Source organism: Bos mutus, chromosome 22 (assembly GCF_027580195.1).
Source record: "Bos mutus isolate GX-2022 chromosome 22, NWIPB_WYAK_1.1, whole genome shotgun sequence".
Classification (NCBI taxonomy): Eukaryota; Metazoa; Chordata; class Mammalia; order Artiodactyla; family Bovidae; genus Bos; species Bos mutus.
This window is the reverse complement of record NC_091638.1, coordinates 44,621,138-44,643,931: the sequence shown is the minus strand read 5'-3', so window position 1 is coordinate 44,643,931 and position 22,794 is coordinate 44,621,138. Positions and strand designations below refer to the sequence as shown.

Sequence of the window (22,794 nt, the reverse complement as noted above, 5' to 3'; positions counted from 1 at the left end):
GAGAGAAGGGAAATAGCTGCCTCCTTCGCTTTATGAAGGAAAAATCATCTCACCCCTTGCCTATGGAGTGTCCAACTACTTGCATAGAGTAACTGACCCGAGTCTGGATGCATTGCCCTAAGGGTATGAAATAGAGCAAAGGAGAGCCAACACATGTATTACCTACTGTGAGGTGTTCACTAAATCTCTCTGATCCACAATATCTCCTGTATATATTCAGGATAAAATTATTTAGAACCCAAGAGTCCCCAATGTACCTCCCATTATTACGACAACTATGAAGGATATAGCTATAATTAGAATAATTCCCAATGGGGCTTGCAGGAAAGAGGGGAGCTATACAAAATGTCAGTTCATTAGATTCATGTGGTGTATCCTTATGGAATGCCTGTGCCTTCTAAGACAGAGGATCTTACTTTACTTCTTGATTCTGGGAAGACCCAGTCCTCCACAAACCTAACCTTATACTTGCTCAGGTGAAGAACAAAATGCTAGTATCCTTCCTATCCTGATTTTCACTATTAGGCACTAAACAGATGTTGTACTTTTGTGATAAACTCCTCAATGTCAAGATTCACAATATGCATTCTATGAAATTCAAGAACTGAACAGATTTGGATAACTCAATATTCTATTATATCCAAACTTACTACTTAAACTTAATGAACTCAGGAACTGAATAGATTTTGATCATGAGGAAAGCTTGTATCACAGATGAGCTTGGGGGGTGGGGATAAGAAACACAAAGATAAATGTAAACGAATGCCCATATATATGTAAATGTGCATATGCGTGTGTTCAAAGATGCCTAACCTACAGGTTTATAGCTGGTCTCAAACAGTTATTGCTAATAAGTGTACAAACTCTGCGTATAAGTTCTGTACATAATTTGACTCTCCCACCTATAAATGATGGGTTGATTAAGCAAATGTATAACCATATAATAAAATTCTATGTAGTCATCTATAAAGTTACAAGTTCTAAAAAAAATCACTGATCCAACTTTCCATTTGACTACTGGGAAACCGAGGCTCAAAAAATGAGGAGTAAAAAGACGACTGCTGAAAACTTTGTATTAAACAGCATACTTGTGTAAAAAAACCTCTCTCTATTCTTTGCCACTGGAATGTCCCTTAAACATTTGAACACAAGCTCACCTACCTCATGTTAACAGAAATCCTGGAATAGCCACTCTTTCCTGCAATCACCTCCTCTCCTTCAACTAACCTATACATAGTAGCATCACATAACCATTTTCTATTCATTTCTGAATCCATCACAGTCTGATGCCTGAACTAGTAATCCCTCCACCCAAACTCAATATACACAATATGCACTAAATTAGATACTACCTAGTAAATATCCCTTAAATTGATCTCTTCTTTATCCTTTCTCATCACACCTACCATTCACTCTAAATGGTAGTTTCCTACCTCATCTCCCCTCTCAATTAATTCTCTACAGAGAAACCCAAGTAAATTTTCAAAACAGAGCTCTGATCACACTACATAATCAAAACCTCATCCCATTCTTTAAAATCTATTTCTATAGTATCAAGTCCAAATGTACAAACATTTGAGCACAACATAGCCCCTACACACTTTTCTAGCCCTATTTTCTACCACTTTACCCTCTAATATTTTTATACTTTCAACCTCATCAAGGGCCTTGTTCTTTCTCAATCTTCAAATACAGCACAGTCTCTACTGAAACAAATGAGCAACTCCATTCACCACATAATCCAGGGAAATAGTCTCCTGTCTCATTCTTTACCAAACTATATACCCTGCATAAAAATGGGATAGTAAGTACTTGCTGAATATCACAGTCACAAAACACAATCGAGATACTTCATGGAAAAGATTAAGTCTATAGAGGATCTAGTGTCATGGCTAAAAAAGAATAGCACCAAAGGACATAATAAAACACTTTTAACCAAATGGCAGCAACAGAGACTTTGTGGTATTTTCAGAGGCAAAAATGAAATAAACTGAAATATTATCATAATCACTTGTTAATATGAATGTTTCTAAGGAAGAAGGAGGAACATCGGAAAACCTTTAACTCACAAGTTTCTCCTTCTCTAGTTTCTGCAGCAAACTCTCCATGTTACTTCCAATCCTTGTCTTTTCTACAACTTCATAAAGGCTGCAATACATTCCATTCTTCAAAACTGACATAAGAAAAAATACACAGTTAGTATTCATGTCAAGTCTGCTTCTTATACATTGTAATAAAATTAAATTGCTCTACCTTCATTTGGACCAAAGTAAGTTTCCTTATAAAATAGTGCTGGAGGGATTTTCTGTTTCAGTTGATCCATACTCATAACTGTTTCAACATCTAACTTCTCAGGACTGAAAGAAAATTGAAAAGGCTTATTTGCTTTATCTGTATTTTTAACTCTAGTAAAATAACTCTCTCTCAGTCACTCTGTCTCTCAGACACAGATATCTGGATGGAATACAAATGAGCATATGTATTAGTATCATACTTGATATATGATATGTGAAGTTCACATGTATATACAGGTAGCTAAATAGCCCAGCAATATTACCAACCTTCTTTCTTTAAGCCAGAAGCTAATACCAATTTTATCAGCCACAAAGGATAAAAAGTCATCATTTAATTAAAGGCAATTCAAGTATGAACAGTTAAATTGCTCTTCTACCATTTATGAGGGCTCATAACATTTACTGTGGTGTAGCAAAAGATCGTTTTAAATCTTTCAATTCCAACTTATGTTGCAAAGGACTGAAAACAGCCTATAAATTTTAACTAAACTCACACATCAAGCTGTTTTCAGTCTATTATGTTCAAATTGCTAAAAAAAAAAAAAAAAACCTATCTACTTAGGACAAAACTTTGAAAAATCACTCTTAATATTTAAATCACTAAGAAAAAGTTTTATGCCATGAATGTATATAACTATTTAGCCTATCTGCAAATCAAAACAGAAAAGTAGAGAACTTTTTTTAACCTGTTTCCAAGTTTTCAAATCAATCTTTTTTTAAAAAACCAATCAGTATTTATATTTAAGTTCTTATGGATCAAAGTAAAAGTTAAATGTGAGAAAAACAAAAGCAAATTTTAAATGTAAGTAAGAACTGAATAATTAGCAACTAATTCTACTTTCTTACAATACAACATACTTACAGCTTGACAGGCAAAAAAGCACGAGTGGCTGACCTCAGAGAAATGTAACACAAAAGCTTTCCTTTATTTAAAAGCTGTCCTTTCCACAACGTGTAGTTAAATTTATCTAAATAAAAAGAATAATGACACAACTCAGACTCTCAGCAGCCCAGAAGCAAATACATGTTTACTAGATATAAGGGGGAAAATAATTGAGAAACATAGTTTAAGTAGAACAATCACACACACACACACACACACAAAAAGTCTTGACATTTCTATTTACAGAGAATTCAAACAATCGAATTTTTGTTTTGGGTATCTCTTTTCATACAAAATTATTCCAGATGAAAAAGATAACAAATTCATTTGCCTACATGTCCTCCTATCAGAATGCTGAGGAGCAAAGGCAATACGGTAATGCCCTCCTCTTCCCCCCAAAGGAGACGACACTAAATCCAGTCAACTATATGAACTCCACACAATGTCATATAGGTTCCACTTGCGTTCTCTTCATTGTGGAGAAACTTGCAGGTAGAAAATGTCAGTATTGCTTTTAATCTTCTCTCCTTAATTCTAAATCTCTGATGAAATTAATACTTATGTCTGAGTTGTGAAGCTTGTTTTATTTTTTTTTTACCTTTATCAATCAAAGCGCTACAATTCTTTGGACTATTCACAGTACCAGCAGATTCTCAAAGGAGACCATATGTTTGGATGACCAAGTGTCAATGCTACATCTTAACATGGCCTCGAGTTTTTCCATACTTTGCAGTCTCATTCATTATAAAAATAAACAAAGCACTTATTTTTTTTACTCGACATAATTCTTCTGATTTATAAAACTAAAGGAAAGAAATACAAGAATCTTACCTGTGTTTCTATCTGCATTAAAGCTGTTAGATCTACAAAGAAATTTTTTAAAAGAAAAGAGAAATATTACTGATTACTAACAACATGAAAGTTAACATTTAACATTCAGGGCCTTGATAGAAATGCTATTTTTAATGGCATACTGTACAAAAAAAATAAATCCTTCCCTCCAAGTATGAAGAACAAATTACTTATTATAACATTTAATAAACACAAGTCTACGTGAAAAAAATCAGAATTACTTACTTGCCTCAAAAATTTTCCCAAAAACACCCATCAGGAGAGAATATAGTCCTTTAAAGTCTCTGTCAATTACTTGATTATAGTGATGAGATTTGAAGAAACAGCCTCAATCATATTTAAATATGTTCAGTTCAGTTGCTCAGTCATATCCAACTCTTTGCGACCCCATGAATCGCAGCACGCCAGGCCTCCCTGTCCATCACCAACTCCCGGAGTTCACTCAGACTCACGTCCATCGAGTCAGTGATGCCATCCAGCCAACTCATCCTCTGTCGTCCCCTTTTCCTCCTGCCCCCAATCCCTCCCAGCATCAGAGTCTTTTCCAATGAGTCAACTCTTCGCATGAAGTGGCCAAAGTACTGGAGTTTCATCGTTCAATAAATATTTACTGAGTGTAAGTAAGTGTTAGTTGCTCAGTCGTGCCCTACTCTTTGCGACCCCAAGGACTGCAGCCCACCAGGCTTCTCTGTCCATGAGATTTTCCAGGCAAGGATACTGGAGTGGGTTGCCATTTCCTTCTCCAGGGGATCTTCCCAACCCAGGGATCAAACCCAGGTCTCCTGCACTGCAGGCAGATTCTTTACCAACTGAGCTACAAGGGAAGCCCCAAAATTGTAAACTTCTATCAATTATTAGGCACAGTTCTGGATAACAGAATTACAGGGAGGAACAAAACCCTTGCCTTCACAGAGCTTACAATCTCATAAGGAAGACAGAAAACAGTCAAAAAATAAATGTACAGTTTGCCAGTGGATGATCATTTTGTGCTCCACAAGAAAAGCCACTACAACAAGAAGCCTGTGTACCTCAACTGCAGAGGTGCTTGCAGCAGCTACTGTAATAGCAACAAGACCCAGGGCAGCCCCCCCACCTCCAAAAACAACGCATTTGAGGGGATTTCTGGCAGGCCAGTGGTTAAGACTCTGCACTTTCACTGCCAAGGCCCAGGGTTTGATCCCTGGTCGGTGAACTAAAATCCCTCATGCTGTGTGGCAGCCAAAAACAAAAAAAATGGCATTGGTACCAACTATATAAATTTTCAGTATCAGGAAAAAAAGGTTAATTGATGAGGTTTTAGTAAATTTTAGTTTTTATTTCCAGACATCTGTCTTTCTAATTTATTTCTTAAAAGTTGTCATGAACAATCCTGTATTTAATGAATTTCAAGAGAAGCAAAAAAAATGGAAAGTGCTCCTAACTCAGCAGTGTAGCGTATGTGACGACAGATTCTAAATGACATGTAAGATTCACAAGTCTTACCTTGATGAAGGTATGAACTTCTGAGTTTGTATATCGTCTTTATAAGCAAAAGACACAACTGCATATGGACACACGTGTCTTGGTCTTCGCCTTGGCTCATCAAAGACATACTCATAAAAATAATACTAAAAATAAGAAAACGCAGAGTCACCTCTCTTAAGAAGGCAAGAATTAGAGTGGAATGTTATATTTATCTGCCTGATATCTGAGAAACACAATATAACTGAAGTACCTCTAACGAAGTTATCTTTAAGCACTGCCTGTCAATTTATTTAAAATACTTTGTACTTTATATTAATTTCATAATATAAAAATATTGTGCTTATACACACACACACACATGTATTGTAGGTATATATGTATCTCAAGTGCCAGGATACTAAAAAAGTTTACTTCTGAAGAGCTGACCACTGGGAATACGCAACAAATCTCCTCACAAAAATTTAACAAATGGAGCGTAACTTCCAGGTCAGCTCACAAAAGCCACTGATATGGAAATAAAATAGTAAAAACACAATCTCAAGCAAACCTACCACTATGCTCATTATTTCAAAGGAAAAACAGATTCTTGATACCAACCACAGACAAGGCAATATAGGGAAGGTGGTAGAGATTACAAACACAGGTGACCATACTACTACTGTCCAGAAGGCAAGGAAATGAGTTAGTCCAGATGATTTTGGTGAATATAATTTTTGTTAAAAGGTCTTACCCACAGAGATTCTTCAAAAACAAAGGAGAAAGTATAAGTTTTTTTCAATGTAAATAAAGTAAAACATCAAAGGAAGGGAGAAAAAAAAAAGAGAACATTTCCAGGGAGGGTAGCACCACCACTTTTATACACAATCCCTTTAGATATGCACATTTTTTTAAAAAAAGAATAACATTCCTTTATAGTCAAACACCATATAAAACCATGACTGATATCAAATATTATACTTTTAGGTATGTGTGCTGCTGCTGCTGCTGCTGCTAAGTTGCTTCAGTCGTGTTCGACTCTGTGCGACCCAATGGACGGCCGTCCACCAGGATCCCTCCCTGGGATTCTCCAGGCAAGAGTACTGGAGTGGGTTGCCATTTCCTTCTCCAATGCATGAAAGTGAAAAGTGAAAGTAAAGTCACTCAGTTGTAGTTTACTATAAATCAATTATATCTGAATAAAGCTAAAAAATGAACTGCTTGAATTTTAGAAAAATACTAATAAAAATAGAATCTATCAAATCAGTAACACAAAGTGATAAGAATTAAGGTAATTTAGGGGGCTTTAACTTTAGCTTAAAGGTTGAGTAATATTTTATCAGACAGGAATTTTCAGGCCATGAGAAACCAAGACTTTAAGATGAAATGAGACTGCTGAGGGCAGTAATCACACAAAAAAACAGGCTGGAGGTCAATCTACAAGCAGGGAGAACTAGCAAAGCCAAGTAATCTGAATATCACCCTGAGGAGGACCACTGTATGCTTCTGAGCTGTCTTGGGAACACTGAACAAACAGCAGTTCGAATCACTCTACGATGGCAGTGCTAAGTCTAGACTAGTGTGGTCGCAGAGGGAACTAAAAGGGAGATATTTTAAAGCATTTATTGACAAACAGATATGAGGTCATAACACTAAAGTGGATCCAGGCACCTACCTGAGTAAGCTCATAGGCTCTGTAAGCCAGAAGTGATGTAATTCTATTAACATTCTTCGACATATGACATTCATGCTTTGGTGTTGGGTCCGAAGCACTTTTATTTAATACAGATTCTGAACTTTTTACACCCATGGTGTCATATACACTCTTTATTTTACCCTAAAATAGAGAAAATCTTTCACGTCCATCAAAACCTTATCATTGACTGTATGACATTAATATGATAGTATACCTCTGAATACAGATCAAAAAACTTATAACAAAAAAACTTGTAACAGTTTTTTTCTTTAATACTTGGTAATAAAGTAATAGCCAAAACTTTTACCAATATTGAAACAGTAAGAAAAAGTTACCCCGCCCCAGAAAAAAGTTTTGAATTTAATACAAGGAAATAAAAACTTTCTTCACAACACTCTTCACTTGCTTAAGTGACATTATCAATGTATTCCCCTCTTTCATTCTTTTCGTTGGAAAGGAAAGCTAACTTTAAGGTTCAGTAAATTCAGATTAAAGATGGCGAACTTCTCTCAAAAGTATCTTATATACCAAACACAAGCAAGTACTGGCTTTTAATCAAACTCTTAATCCAAATCAAATGTCATCTTTGATATACTGAAATATAAAAGTCAAAATTACCTTCATTATTTTAAAAATAACCACATCACCCACTGCCCCAGCTTCCAAAGGATTAGCTTGTAGTAAATCAGCATACCTAGAAAGATAGACACCTAGTAAAGAGACAAATGAAAGAATTATTAAGACAAATATAAAAAGTCCAAATACTTAACCTAATATTACAATTATATAATATTCTAATAGATAAAATTATAAGAGCTATTATACGATTATAAGAAATAAAGAGATAATTACAAGAGATAAAAGGTATCACACTTAAAAAAATGTAATGATGGTAAAAATAGCTGATATTGAACCAAAGCAAAAATAAAACCAGAAAAAACATGAAACTAATCAAATTTCTCAGTATCACTAGGACTAGACTAAGACATTAAAAGAAAAAAAAGATAACCCTTGTTCAATTGGAAGTATGCAAAATCAGAAACAAAGGATAAAACAGGTTTTATACTGCAGAACCTGAAACTAGTCTCTTTTTCTGGGAACATGACAAAGCATAAATGAATGTAATTTTTAGGACTGCAGCAAAAATAGATAATATATTTTAAAGGGCAATTTAGGAGTAGGTATATGATAAAAGAACAAAAGATTACCCATGGAAGGATTGCCAAGAATTGTTATTTTGGACTGGCCCACCTGTAGTCCTTTTTCACATATGCTCTGAACCTAAATAAACAAAACATGTCATCTTGTAGTCACATAACATTAAAAATGTGAAAAGATAGTCTATAAACTCATTTTAAGTAAAATCCAAGCTTCTAAACTATATTTTAACATTACAGAAATTATAAATATACATACTAGTTTACTCATAACTAAATATCAATGTACAACTGGTTTACATTTCCAATGTAACCACAGTTGAAATCTATTTTTTGTTTATGCCAAGTTGGACAGATACTCAGAATTCACGACATTCATATATATAAACATTCCCTTTTAGGGAGAATTGGAATTGGCAAAATATTTGAGAGACAGTAACTCCATCTAAACATCAAAGGAGAAAAAATAGTTCTCAGCACATATAATCAGCAATAGAGAAGATAATCTACTTTTTTTGGTCTTTATTTTTAATAAGAGGATAACTGCTTTACAATATAGTGTTAGTTTCTGCCATACATCAAGATGAATAAACCACAGGTATACATATGTCCCCTCCCTCTCAAATCTACCCCCCACCTCCCACTTGATAATCTACTTTAATAAAAGGAAAAGTATTTATTATCAAGCACATTCCAGGGGGGAAAAATAGCTCTGATCAAAGAAAAGAACGTATCTGAAAAACAAATCACAAAACAATGAAACACTTTGCGTTACTAAATCACTTTTTCCATTTATATATCAACAAATTGTTAGTTTATAAAAATCAAGTGTACTGAATAATTGCAAATTATTAACCTACAATGTAAACATTTTCAAATTACTTTTTATAAAATGAGTTCACTTACCTTATACCGATCAACCATCAGAAATGCATAGGATTCTGAAAGTTCTTTATCCAAACGACCATCAAACTTCAGTTCTCTTCGCTTTTCTGTAAACTAAATGAAATTAAATCTGTAACAATGCCTTAGCACATGCCTATGTTGTTCAAGTGAAGAGTTTCAGGAATTTTATTTCTCAGAAATTCCAGATCAGCACTTCCTTGGTGGTCCAGTCATTAGGACTCTGCACTTCCACTGCTGGGCACCCAGTTATGATCCCTGGTCTGGGAACTAAGATCCCACAAGCTGTGAGGCACAGCAAAAAAATTTCAAACCTACCAAAATGGAAATTATCTTTTCTCTCCCTGAAATTTCTGCACTTCATTTTTCCCTTATTATAATTGGCTCTTTAGTCTTAAAATATAGTCAAATAAGCCTCTAGAGCTCAACAATTTTAACTAAAATTCTATTAAAATCTTACCACACTTTTTTTTAAAAAAGCTGCAATGGTTCTTCAATGCTGCCACGGGCTTTTTCTAGTTGTGGCGAAGGCAGGGGCTACTCTTCTAGTGGAACTTCTCACTGCAGTGACTTCTCTTGTTGCAGAGCACAGGCTCTAGGGCACTCAGGCTTCGGGAGCTGTGGCTCTCCAGCTCTAGAGCAGCTCAATAGTTGTGGCACATGGGTTTAGCTGCCTTATGGCATGTATGATCTTTCTGTACAAGAGATTGAACCTGTGTCCCTCTGCACTGGAAGGCTGATTCTTAACCACTGGACCACCAGGAAGTCCCTCCCATAGATTTTTACGTTCATATTTTGATTATCTTTGGATTTCTTGTTTTATCTGACATGGTGCATAGCATATAGTTGTTGTTTTCATCGCTGAGTGGTGTCTGATTCTTTATGACTACATGGACTGTAGTCTGCCAGGCTTCTCTGTCCATGGGATTTCCCAGGCAAGAATACTGGAGAGGGCTGCCATTTCCTTCTCCAGGGGATCTTCTCGACCCAGGGATCAAACAGACGTCTCCTGCATTAACATGCAGATTATTTAACACTGAGCCACCAGGGATGACCCACTGATATAGTAGGTGGCTTAATAAATCTTTGTTTCATGACCAACTTCTAGACTATAAACTCAATTAGAACAAGGAAAAATGTTTCATTTCTTTGCAACTGTATTCTCAGTGCCAAGTACATAAGCCATGCTTCATACCCATAAGAGTAACTTGGTCTAAGTACATCTGAACTGTAAGTCACCCTCAACTGCTAGCGTTCACTTTTAGACACATATAGATATGGAGCCTGTATCTAACAGATGTACATGCAATATTCAGGCTATTACTGATCTTCAATAATGAAGTTTTAGACTAAATTTTCATATAAATTAACAAATAATCCCTATCATATCATGAAACTACATCAAACTACCAAGGTTTTACTTTTCTCTGGGAGCCAGTAACATTTAGCTACTTTAGGGATCCTTTCAAAGTTAAATACTGATAGCACTGGATTAACCAATTTTAAAAGTACAAAATTAATAGCATTTCATGTACATGAGAAAGCAGTATACACATCAAATGTTTCCAAACATATCATTTGTATTAACTCCAACATTATTATGGCTTTTCCTAAACCAAAACTCAAACAGTATTCTAATTTGTACGTGAAACTTTAATTGACTACCTAAAAGGCTCAAATACTTCCCCGTGTTCTCACTTTCTCACTAAGAATTTCTACGAATGATATTAAATTCAATTCAATTACCTGGCAATAATTAAGGGAAATTTCATTAACCTTGGAACTTAAGACACAACACACTCTTAGAGATTCCACTTAACAAACATGTGCTTGAAAGATCAAAAAGCCTCCTGATGAATTTACAATAAAGCCATTAAACAGTAAGTTATCACTACGTTTAAGATTCATTTTTAGTAAAAGAAGTTATTTTATACAATCACACATTAATTTAACACACAGATAAAATGCAGTGTAATATCAACACTGTTTAGGGGAAAAAACATGTCATTTAAACTTGTTTTTCCCTTTCATAATTTGGCTTTCCTAAGAACTTCAGCTTTTTTAAAAAAAGTAAAACAATACCAAGCTATTAACTGGTTGTGAAGAATCTTACAAAAGGCACAATCGAAAACATACCTCCTTTTCCAAAAGCTCGTTATGTATCAAGCAAGCACGCCTGTAGTTAAAATTTGCTACTGAAGTTGGTTCAAGGTAAGATGAGTGGAGAATATTTAAAACATCTTCAAATTCCCGAGAGCCTGGAGTTAATGGCTGAAAAAGTGCTAAAATGAAAAACAGTGTTAATTTTAAAATTCCATCTTAAAAGTAGTTTCTTACATTTTTGTGGCTTTTATATAACTTATAGTGAAAAAATTATCAGGGCTATCCTATTTTGTGAAGTGCAAAAGACAGTTAATTGAAGAAAAAGTCTAGCTGCCTATTACTTGGGTGTTTTGTGACATGTAAAAGAAACACTGATTAATTCATTGAAGAAAAAACTCTATAGGAATGAGCATCTGGCATTACACATGCAGAAAAGGAAGTTACAATTCGGCAAAACTTAGCAGATGCTACACTAGGCAACCTAAACTACTTAAAGACGCCTGTGTATATTACTCATAAGAAGCTGTGCATAAACTCAAATTACCTCAACTCTTATTTTATGTTACACATAAGTAGTATGTCTAGGACCATTTATTTCAGCAAATTAAATGCTTACGCCATAAGTAAAAGCATAAAAACACCTAAGCCATTTAGATGTCTATAGAATAAAATTATTCTACCTGGTTTTTAAAACTAACGTTAGAATAACATGTTGCATCCGTTAGCTTCTTGTATTACCAACATAAAGTAGGAGGATATTTACTATGAAAACTTGGTGAAATGGAAAGATGTGGGATTTTGGAGTCAAACCTGGACACAAATATCAGCTCTAGTATTTACTGGCTTTGTGAGAGACCCCAGGCAAACCAACTTAACCAAGTAAGCTCATTACTTTCTTCAGCAAAAAGGAGAACTCGAGCTATCCTAATAACCACTACAATGCCATACACCCATATAAGACAACACTTGGAAAAGCTCTAAGCACAGCATCTGGTGCAAAGTAACATGGTAAAAGTTTTTACTCCCCACTTGGCCAACTACTACACACTCCCTTTAATTTAAAAAAAATACTTAAATATTCAATCTGTTCTTCAATCAGGAGGCTAATAACCTCAAATTTCCACCTTGTGGATGAAATAATGTGACTTATAAACTTCAAACATCAAGTCTACATATATATATACATTTCCCCCAAACCAAAAATAACCACTTTCATTGTTATTCACAGAACAGATGTTACATGCTATTACCTTAATTTCTTTCAAGATACTACTTATAAAGAATCAATAAATGTCAATCAAAATACCTTTAGGCCACTACTGGAAACAGTGTTCCACTTGTACTAAAGAGTAGCTGTTTCTACTGTATTCTCTATTCAGTTATTAAGCTTTAAAGGACATAATGTCAAAGGATATATCCATTCATTTACCAAACAATGTATATATTACAAAAGTTTCTGTAAAAGCAGTAGTTTTCAATGAGAGAATGTGTGTAGAACAAACGATCCCAACTACTTCAGAATTACACACTAAAAAAGCGAGAGGTGGGTATAAAATCAACATTACTTATAATAATGCAACAAAGACACCAGGAGTAAACGGGGCAGGGGGACACTCAAAAAGAACTATTACATGCAAAAAAGTGTCCTATAATCAAATTTACAGCAGATGGATATACTCAATCATCTATTCATTGCAGGCTCCAAGAGAGAAGGAACTATAACTGCCTTGTTCATTCCCTTTACTTGGGGCACTGGCCCCAAGTTGAATGAATGAGGAAGTGAGTAAAGAAAAAAAGAGAGAGAGAATAAAATTTGTCAAGTTTTTTTATAGTAAATACAAATATGTTCTAAACTACCAAAATATGATTGTTTTCATTGTAAATTAGGTCTCACAAATTCAACAATTCAGTGATTTATAAAGCAAAATGAAAGCTCAAAAAACAGCGAGAAATCCATTCTCTCAATTCAAATCTGTTTTACAGAATGTTGTAGGAGAAAATGTTTTATCTTTGTGTCTATCCCCAACTAAACTGGAAAAACTTGTGAGGAAAAACAGCATGTGGAGTAGTTTTTATAGGCTTTCACATCCAAAATAAGCCAAGCATGATTTTTAAAGATGGATTTTATACATGATTGATTATGTTTCTAAACTAACAAGTGCCCTCAGGTATTTAAAAATGTGATAAAAAGAAGTATCAAGTGGCTTTAAAATTCTGTGATATTCTACTAATCTACATAAAAGAAATTATTTTTTTTAGTTAAAGATATTACAACACTATTTCTACCATCAATCTAACCAAAAGCGAAAGATATCAGTTAAATCATAAAAATGTATATAGAAACTAACTCTCAAATCACTCTCTACAAAACTACTTAACATTTGTTTCATTCCAAAGCAATGTCCTAGAGTCACCTCAAATGTACTCAAGTAGTCTGCCAATGTGAAAACACTAGTGAATTTTTTTTTTAAACAGAAAAATGTGCAAGATTTTAGATCTAACAAGAAATACTTGTATCCTAAGTATTTCAAATGTCTCAACTGGCTTTAGTAGTTAGGCTAGAGTTATAATTTCTATTTTTTATTCCTAATTATCACTTTCAGAAGAATAAAATTTTGCTATAACTATTTTTAAAGATTTCAAGTCAATGTGCTAGTAATGGCAGTTCAGAAATATAAAATGTTCTGAAAGTACATTCCCTGGTGGTCTATCTGTCCTTAATAACCACTGAAGTATGTATGTGATCAACACATCCTGTCAATTCTTTTAAAGAAAACATACAGATGTCACAGTATCATCATCTGAGGCAATAATAAATGACCACCCAAATGGGGAACAGAATATTTTCTATATTAATCACCCATTTCACATTAGGAAGTCAGTATCTCATATAATATTCTCCAGATTCCGACAATTTTTGAGTTTAACCAGTAATGGCTCATTATTCCTTTTCAGGTATGTACTAATAGCTTTATATACATTATCTCATTTAATCACCAAAATCACCCTATGAAGTTCAATATGGCTATTTCACAAATGAAACTGAGCTAACACTTAACTTGGCCCAAGGTTAATATATGAATAGGGCAGGTGGAATCCAAAACAGGCTCCCTAGCTGCAAATCTGTATCCTGAACTGTAAGTACAAGAAAAGATGTAAATGGATATATAAGAGCTGAAACCAATCATTCCAAGAGCTGGAAAAACACAACTATTTCCTTATTTTAGATCAAGAAATTGTATTAGCTATATGGATACTAGCTGTAAGAAAAAAAGAATTTGATGTCTAGCATGTTCTTTCTAACCTCTTGTCTACTTTTAACTCTTATTTCTTAATATTTTTCTCATTTAATGCATTTAACAGGGTCAAAAGCCATAACTAACACCCTCTGTTTGGTTTATAAAGGTTAACTAACAGCAGTCATAATTCTTCTAGACATTAAGGAATACATAATTTTGCTCATATACAGGCTTTCCAACCATCTGTTATCAGAAAGATAAGTTACTGAGTTGACTTCTGATATTAACAAGGTTTCTCTATTGACAAAACAGATTATAAATGTGTTTCATCATTTCTTTTCCCCTCCTTCCTGGCCACACCACATGGCATGTAGGATCTACATTCCCAACCAGGAATTGAACCTGTGCCCCCTGCAGTGGATGCAGTGTCTTAAGCACTGAAGCACCAGGGAAGTCCCTTTTATAGATGTGTTTTTATGGGATTCAAGGAAAGAGTTAGAAAGGTACTTGGAGATACATAGTTCAAATAAGGAAACTGATTATACCATATCAGAACTAGAATATTTTATATTATTTGCAGCATACAAAACATATTAAACATACTAAGAATTCAATGTTAAATTTAAGTAACTGGAACAGGCATAAAATTAAGATCATCAAATAGGAGCTTTGTTCCTCAGCCAAAGAAACATTCTTCCTCAACTACTTTATTAACTTATTTAGTATCAATGCCAATCTTTGTTTGTATTAAGTGAATGTAAAAAAAAAAAATTATATATATATATACACATACACACACACACCTAAGTGTAAAAACAAGCTAAACTTTTAAAATAAGATGGACCAATATTATAAAAATATACCAATGGAAAATACAAAATATACATTTCAACTTACAGTAATTCATGGAAGAAAAGGAAATAAGAGTAGGCTGGCAATCACACTGGTCTGCAATTCTCTCTGAATCCATCTCTGATGTCTACTAATGACTACAATACAATGAATATCCATTTGTTCCTCACATTTTAAAAATCACACTTCTCCAGTCTAATAAAACTACTACAGACATAATACTGTAGGAATGGATGATTCATCTCTAAATCACAATTGACACATTAAGTGTAGAATTAAGAATGAACATTCTAGCAGGATTCTAGAGAGATAACAAAGATGAAACTTGACCTTTTTGGACTGGGGAATATGTCAAAGAGTTTACCTCCATTACTTAGAATTTGTATGCTCTTATCAAATGTTTTCGGAGAAGGCAATGGCACCCCACTCCAGTACTCTTGCCTGGAAAATCCCAGGGATGGAAGGGCCTGGTAAGCTGCAGTCCATGGGGTCGCTAAGAGTCGGACACGACTGAGCGACTTCACTTTCACTTTTCACTTTCATGCACTGGAGAAGGAAATGGCAAACCCCTCCAGTGTTCTTGCCTGGAGAATCCCAGGGACGGGGGAGCCTGGTGGGCTGCCGTCTATGGGGTCGCACAGAGTTGGACACGACTGAAGCAACTTAGCAGCAGCAGCATCAAATGTTTTATGTGGATGACTGAATTCTGCCTATACTTTACTGCTCGGATTTACTTCTACCTATGGAAACCTGTGGTACTTGGAACCAAGTCATTCTTATAAAACTTAAAAACATCATGCAAATTTCCTTAAGACACTTAATCCCAAAGTCTTCAAAAAGATAATTCCAAATTTTGTGGGAAAAGATGGGGATTTGGGAGGAGAACTGGGTATTAATTCTCCTAAACTAGACCAGTATGGACACAAATGCATGAGATCATTTAGTTTGTGATGCACCTGCAAGAGACGCAGGTGCGTGAGGGCTGTTAATCTTGTTCCCTACACATAGCACTAACCAACAAACATCTTCCAGAAAGTCAATCATCACTACGTCACTTCCCAAGAACTTTGAACGGAAAAATTATGTCAATTACTGATTTTGAGGACTTACGCTACTAGATTCTAGAGTAAAAGAAGCCAACAGTGAAACACCCACTGAGGAAATGCAATTCTACAATTTGTTAAAATGTTAACAGTGCCTCCTTATAGTGCAGAGATTAACAAATAATCATAAAGTAAAATTTTACTCTAGTCAACAGATCTGTCAGCACTGATTACGTGTTAATTTTTTAATGAACATAATCTGTCAATCTGAAAATTTCCCAGGATGAAGACATACTAAACATTACTAAATTTAATAGTTGTTAATTTAAAAAAAAACCATAACTTTTCTATAATGAAAAAGAAGTATTTTATGCCTAGGTTCAAACTCCAACTCCACCTTTTACTAGCTATGTGACCTTGGGCAAGTTATTTACCTCAGTAGTTCACTTTCCTCATCTGTAAAATGGGAACAGCACTTAACACATAGGATTACTTAGATTTAATTAACACATATAAACTGCTTAGAACAGCACCTACAACTTACTAAGCACTATGAAGTGTTTGCAATATTATCACTTAATTAGAATGGCAGGATTTTAATGTTCTGCTACTGTGAAGACCAAGAAAAGGCAAGTTCTACTTAAAAAAGTTTATCTTTAAGTTACCAAGAATACAAGTCCTAATTTTTATTTTTACTGGAAAATCAGTCACAAGCAAAGTCCTGCCATATTAAAATACGAATGCAACAGAATCTTTGATACAGAAAAGTTCAAGAAGAGGTATCTAGGGACTTCTCTGATGGTCCAGTGGCTAAAACTACAGGCTCCCGATGCCGGAGGCCTGGGTTCGATCCCTGGTCAGGGAAATAGACCCCACATGCTGCAACTAAGAGTTCACATGCTACAACTAAGAGCTGGCACAGCCAAACAGAAAAATAAATATTAAAAAATTAAAAAAAAAAAAGAGGTATCTAATATTCATGATAAGAGACTCAGATGACCAGCATGAATACCTAGCCAAATTCTATACATAAGTGTTACCTTTCAAGTCTCCCAAGAGGGTATTATTTGGGGATCAAGCGTGAAACTAGCAGAACCTACTGCACTGTTTCTGATAAAGCTTTTTTTTTTTAAATGAGAAGTTGAATTTTTCTATGAAATTCCATCACCAAGTATTAACTCCCTTCATGTTGGGCAGGATGAAGTCCATGATGGTAAAAACTAATTTAAGTTTTAAAAGCTCTATTTAAATTGCTATTGCACTATTTGAACAGCTGCTGCTGGGTGTAAAAATATTTACACAAGTTAAAAATTATTCATTTTCATTAAACATGAAAAACATTTACGTTATACTTTCCTTACCAAAACCTTCCTGAGAGGAGAAAGGTAACAGCCTCTGCCTCTAAGTGAAAATGGAAACTATCAATTTTCCCCAAGGGAGCATGAGACTCTGGGGAGAAAATGAGGTTTTATACTTCTTAATTCCTCAATTATATCTTTTAGTGTGTTCAAATGAAATCTATTTTAGAGCAGCCTCTGGACATATTTAAAAAAAAAAAACCACACACACACTAGCCAACAGTTCCTAGTGCCATCCCACATTTCAAACAGAACAGGGGTTTTAGGCCAATTTTCTGGTCCTATGAGAAGTTAAAATGAGGTACATCGTGCCTTATGTTTTGGTTAAAACTTTTTAGAAAACGGACTGCAAAACTGTATCAAGCTAAAAAAAAAAAAAATTAAAAACGAAAAAAGTTCAAGCTATTTCAAACTTACAATCAAGAGCCCATCTAAATCTACTCTTAACCTATTCTCTACCAATTTATAATTTAGGCTGAAATATATTTTCCTCATATTGACTATACATCTTAACTAAATAAACCAAAAGAACTGATGATCCTGACCCTTAAAGAATCCTCTTGAACCCTGACATCTATTACATTAACTCAAAAGATATTTCTAGAAACAGTCCTCATGCTAGCGGATTTAACTTCATCTTTCTCAGTCTGGTTTCTCCCACCAAGAATTCCCTTGGCTTTCTCATCCAAACAGAAATGAACAACTTGACTTTTTTGTCCGTATCTTACTGACACAAGGTTATCAATTTCAGCTGTGCAAATGTAGCGGTTGTGCACGTGCAGAGAGGAAGCACATGCTTCATTCAAGATTCTCTTTACCAAGACTCAAGCTACAAGTAAAAAACGTTTCCTACAAATAAGAAAATTCCTATTACTTTTCAATCTGAAAAACGGAACCACACACTAAAACAAAGAAAAAAAACCTGCTTAAATTGACTAAATCCAGGCAGAGCACCCAAAATCACTGGATGGTCAAAAATTGTATTCTAAAAACAGAAAACGGTAATTTCCTCCATGAGAAAGGTGTCACAATATGGCATAAAATTTTAGAAACGTAATGCTGTTAATACGTTGTTAATGTAACTGTTCCCATTTTTGTTCCACGAACCAGACTGGATCTCTCAAAAAAATTTTTGCTGAAGTTCTCTCATTTGCAAAATCAAGTCGGAGACTCTTGGGCAAAAGCTGACCTCTATTTTTTTCATAGGGAAATTACTGCACCAAGAACCTACCTTCCCCATCTTTTCGAATACAACAAAAAACAAACTAAGGCTTGGATTTAAAGAGAGCCCTATCTAGCGCTTCAAAAACAGGGCGGGGGTAAAAAAAACTACATGGAAATGAAGTGTGATGGAGAACAGCAGTGTGCATGAATCACATCTAACGGAGATTTCTAAACAAGGGAAGACGCTGACATCGATCAAATTTCAAGTAGACATAGAGCTGAAGAATTTCCACAGGGAGAAGCGCTTGTGGTCCTCGCAATGCAATGGCCTTGGAGAAAGCCCCAGAATCCATGGCCACGGGTTATTTCCACATTGAGACTTCTCAGAAGCATCTTTAGAGGAGGACACATCAGCTTCTCTGCCTTCAGGGGCTGGGAAGGAGGGGCGCCGAGCACCATCTTTCCTCTCTGGGAGCTGCAGCCTTACGGACAAGCTTCAAAATAGCTACTTCCAACTTCCACGGGGAGAGGGGGAGCAGGGAGCGTGATTCCACCGCTTTCCTCTCGCACCAAGCGCAGCAGCTGGGCGGCCGAGGCTGTGAGGGGAGAGGCGGCTGGCGCTGCATGCGTGTTTACGTGTCTCGGATGGGTGTGGGAAGGAGACAGAGAGGTTCTAATGAAAAGATGGAGGGGAGAGAGAAAGAGGGGTTGGGAAAGAGGGGAAGCACAACCTTTCTTTTCTCTGCTCTTCCTGGGGATCTGAAAACTCCTCCTAATGGGTCTTTCGGGCTCTTCGGGGCCTTTGGGCAGTGCAGCCGCGCCCGCCTCAGGGGAGTCCTGAAGCTGCTCGTGGCAGAGGCTCGGGGCGGCCTCGGAAGCCGCGGTCTCCTCAGGCCCGGCGCCGCCGCCGGGCTCCGCGATGCTGAGGCCGCCGCCATTTTGTGGGGAGGACTCAAGCTCCGGAAGCGTCTGCTTCATCTCGTCGTCTCCGCCGCCACTTTCCCAGTTCGCGTCCGTCGGCGGAGAGACCTCCACCTCCGCAGCAGTCGCCATCGCGCCGGCGTGAGGAGCTCCGGGAAGCTTCGGCCGACAAGGTCGACGGGGGTGGGGGGAAGGGGCGGCGGGCCGGCCTCGCCGCCGAGCTGCTCTCAGCCCACCGACCCCCTTCCCCCCGTGGCCGCGGGCCGCTATCCCCGCCCAGCAGCCTCTCAGGGGCCCTAAAGCGGGCGCCCCAACCGTGCCTCCCGGCCCCGAGAGCCGCTCCTTGCTCGGGCAGTTCTTCAGCCGGCCCCCACCACTCAACGTGCTGGCGTCGGGGCCTGGAGGGGGCGTGGCCATCACGGAGCGCTCCGCCAATGAAGACGCGGCGCCCGCCTCCGCGGGTGCGGATAGACGGCGCCAGGGGGCGGAGTCTCGGAGCGCCCGAGCCCGCCAAAAGGGGCGACCGCAACGCCCGACGAGTACCTCGACGCCGCTCCGGCTGCGGGTTAGATGGGTCTCATGGCGAGCTGCGAGATCCCGGAGCGCGTTCGGCCAGTGCTGCAGGCGAGGGAGGCGTGCTGCCGCCAAGTCCTGGGAACGCAGGCGTCGCCTTTTTCCGGGCAAGATTACCTCGCTTCTCCGCGCACGACTTGCATCGGCCAGAACCGGATAGAGGCAGTGGTTGTGGGATGATCCTGGCTTTGTGAAATATTTGCATGCATATATAAAGGCTTGAAGTGGTGATTTGATAGTGACTGCAACGATAAGAGCCTGAAAGCCACGGGACCCGCTTCAATGACCTGTTATTCCCACTGGATCTTACATTTTTACAACAGATTACTCCCACCCGCCCCCCTATTTTTATCTAGAAGGGTTAGAACCAGTGGCACGCCTCCAGAAAGCTGTAAATTCCTTGGTCCTTTGATTTGACTTCACAGCCTAATGTTAACAGAATTTGGTTCTGGGGAGCTTGAGAAGGGCTACTAGCTTTTAGATTTTCCATTGCTGTTTCAGTTTTCCTATAGCTAGTGTATATTAAAAATATAAACATTTGCAGCTACGTTAAAAGATATACAGCAAGCGATCGTTTTACCTTAAAACAACTAGACAGTCAAGTTAGAAGGCCTTTAAAATAGCTTATGCTGGTTATGTTGAAACTATTTGGGCAATGGTGAATACAGAAATTATTTCTTGCGTTGTTTGTATATGCTAGGCACTGTACCTAGCGATTTATATATACTATGTACATTAAATCCTCACAACAGATGTTAGGGAGATGCTATTATGCACAATTTAAAATAAGTGTTGCAGTTAGGAGTATGGAATTAATAGAAACACACTACTATATATATCAAATAGATAAACAAGAAGGATTTACTGTATAGCACATGGAATTCAATATCTTGTAACCCATTATAGAGAAGAATCTGTAAATTAACTACAGTTAATTTACTACAGTTGTAAATCAACTATATAGATAAGAGATAAAATGTTGCAAGACAGAACAAATTTTAATAAAATGAGAATCTGAAGCCAGGTCTATTTAACTCTAAATAAAGTACTAGCCCTTGCCTGCCTTTTTTTTTTAACTTTTAACTGGAGGATAATTACTTTACAATATTCTATTGGTTTCTGCCATACATAAAAATGAATTAGCCATAGGTATACTTATGTCCCCTCCCTCTTGAACAACCCTCCCACTGCCTGCTTCTCTTAAGATCTAACATTCACAGCAGCTCTGTATCTTTATGCATTTTATATATGGAGAAATGAGGATTGACATTTTGCTCCATCTCCAAGCAGTAGGATCAGGATTGGGGCCCATATCTCTATGCTCAAACTCCAGGAGTTGACTGACTAAATATGTAATGATAATAAAACCCTAGGCCTTGCCAGTGGCTGCTACTTAAAGAGCATTCCTAAGGACAATAGCAAAATTGGATTCCAATGTCCTGTGATAAATATCATATCTGTTTCACATCTTATAAGAAAAGCTGCTCATGACTTGCCCAACCTATTTGAATAAGCTCGGTATATCATAGGAAAGTGAGTATAATATAAAACAATTATTTCTCTTAGTAAATAGTTAACGTAAAAACACATTTTAAAATACTGATAAAAATACTAGCGCCAAGCTGACACAAAAATGCTATGTTATTTTAAGTTAAAAGTTACCCTTAAAGTTGGGAAGAAAAGGCTTTACTTGATAGTAGAGGCTACAGGAGATCAGAAACTCAGGTGTTAGGGTACCTAAAAGGTAATTTTGTTGTTGATTCATTAATGTGAAGTCGATCAGTAGTATCGGACTCCTTGAGACCCCATGGATGATAGCCCACCAGGCTCCTCTGTCCACAGGATTTTCTAGGCAAGAGTACTAGAGTGGGTTGCCATTTCCTTCTCCAAGGGATCTTCCCAACCCAGGGATCAAACCCAGGTCTCCCACATTGCACGCGGATTCTTTACCATCTGAGCCACCAGGAAACCATATGCATATATCAGTAGATACCCAGTATGTCCATGGGGCTGGGGGGTTAAGGGTAATACCATAATACATAAGGTTTTGAAGCAAGAGCTACCGAAGGTTACAAGACATAAAATCTACATTGTCCCCTACCCTCAGTAACAGACAAAACACCACCGCAGAAGTAAACTAGAGAATGGTGAGGTAGTATATAACTAAATATGCAGAGACAACAATTGCCATTTTACATTGAAAACAGAAAAAAAAAAAAAAAAACAGTTCAACTCTTGATTTTAAAAATAGGAGGGACTTCCCTGGTGGTCCAGTGTCTAAGATTCCGCACTCCCAACACAGGGGCCCCAGTTCCA

General features: G+C 36.9%; 1 protein-coding gene across 4 annotated transcripts in view; it reads right to left on the bottom strand.

Annotated features, from left to right (window-relative positions):
* Positions 1-20,469, bottom strand: part of TASOR (transcription activation suppressor) — a 49,798-nt gene extending 29,329 nt beyond the window's left edge. For all 4 annotated transcript variants that reach the window (XM_070359457.1, XM_070359458.1, XM_070359459.1 and 1 more), the window contains exons 1-11: positions 19,716-20,469; positions 11,362-11,507; positions 9,229-9,321; positions 8,374-8,446; positions 7,784-7,875; positions 7,145-7,306; positions 5,512-5,636; positions 4,009-4,040; positions 3,157-3,262; positions 2,254-2,357; positions 2,070-2,173 (exon numbers count right to left, since the gene is read on the bottom strand). In XM_070359457.1, the coding sequence (XP_070215558.1) occupies positions 2,070-2,173; positions 2,254-2,357; positions 3,157-3,262; positions 4,009-4,040; positions 5,512-5,636; positions 7,145-7,306; positions 7,784-7,875; positions 8,374-8,446; positions 9,229-9,321; positions 11,362-11,507; positions 19,716-20,322 (1,644 nt within the window). In that variant the 5' untranslated portion in view covers positions 20,323-20,469. The remainder of the gene's footprint in view (positions 1-2,069; positions 2,174-2,253; positions 2,358-3,156; positions 3,263-4,008; positions 4,041-5,511; positions 5,637-7,144; positions 7,307-7,783; positions 7,876-8,373; positions 8,447-9,228; positions 9,322-11,361; positions 11,508-19,715) is intronic.
* Between the last annotated feature and the right edge of the window lie 2,325 nt (positions 20,470-22,794).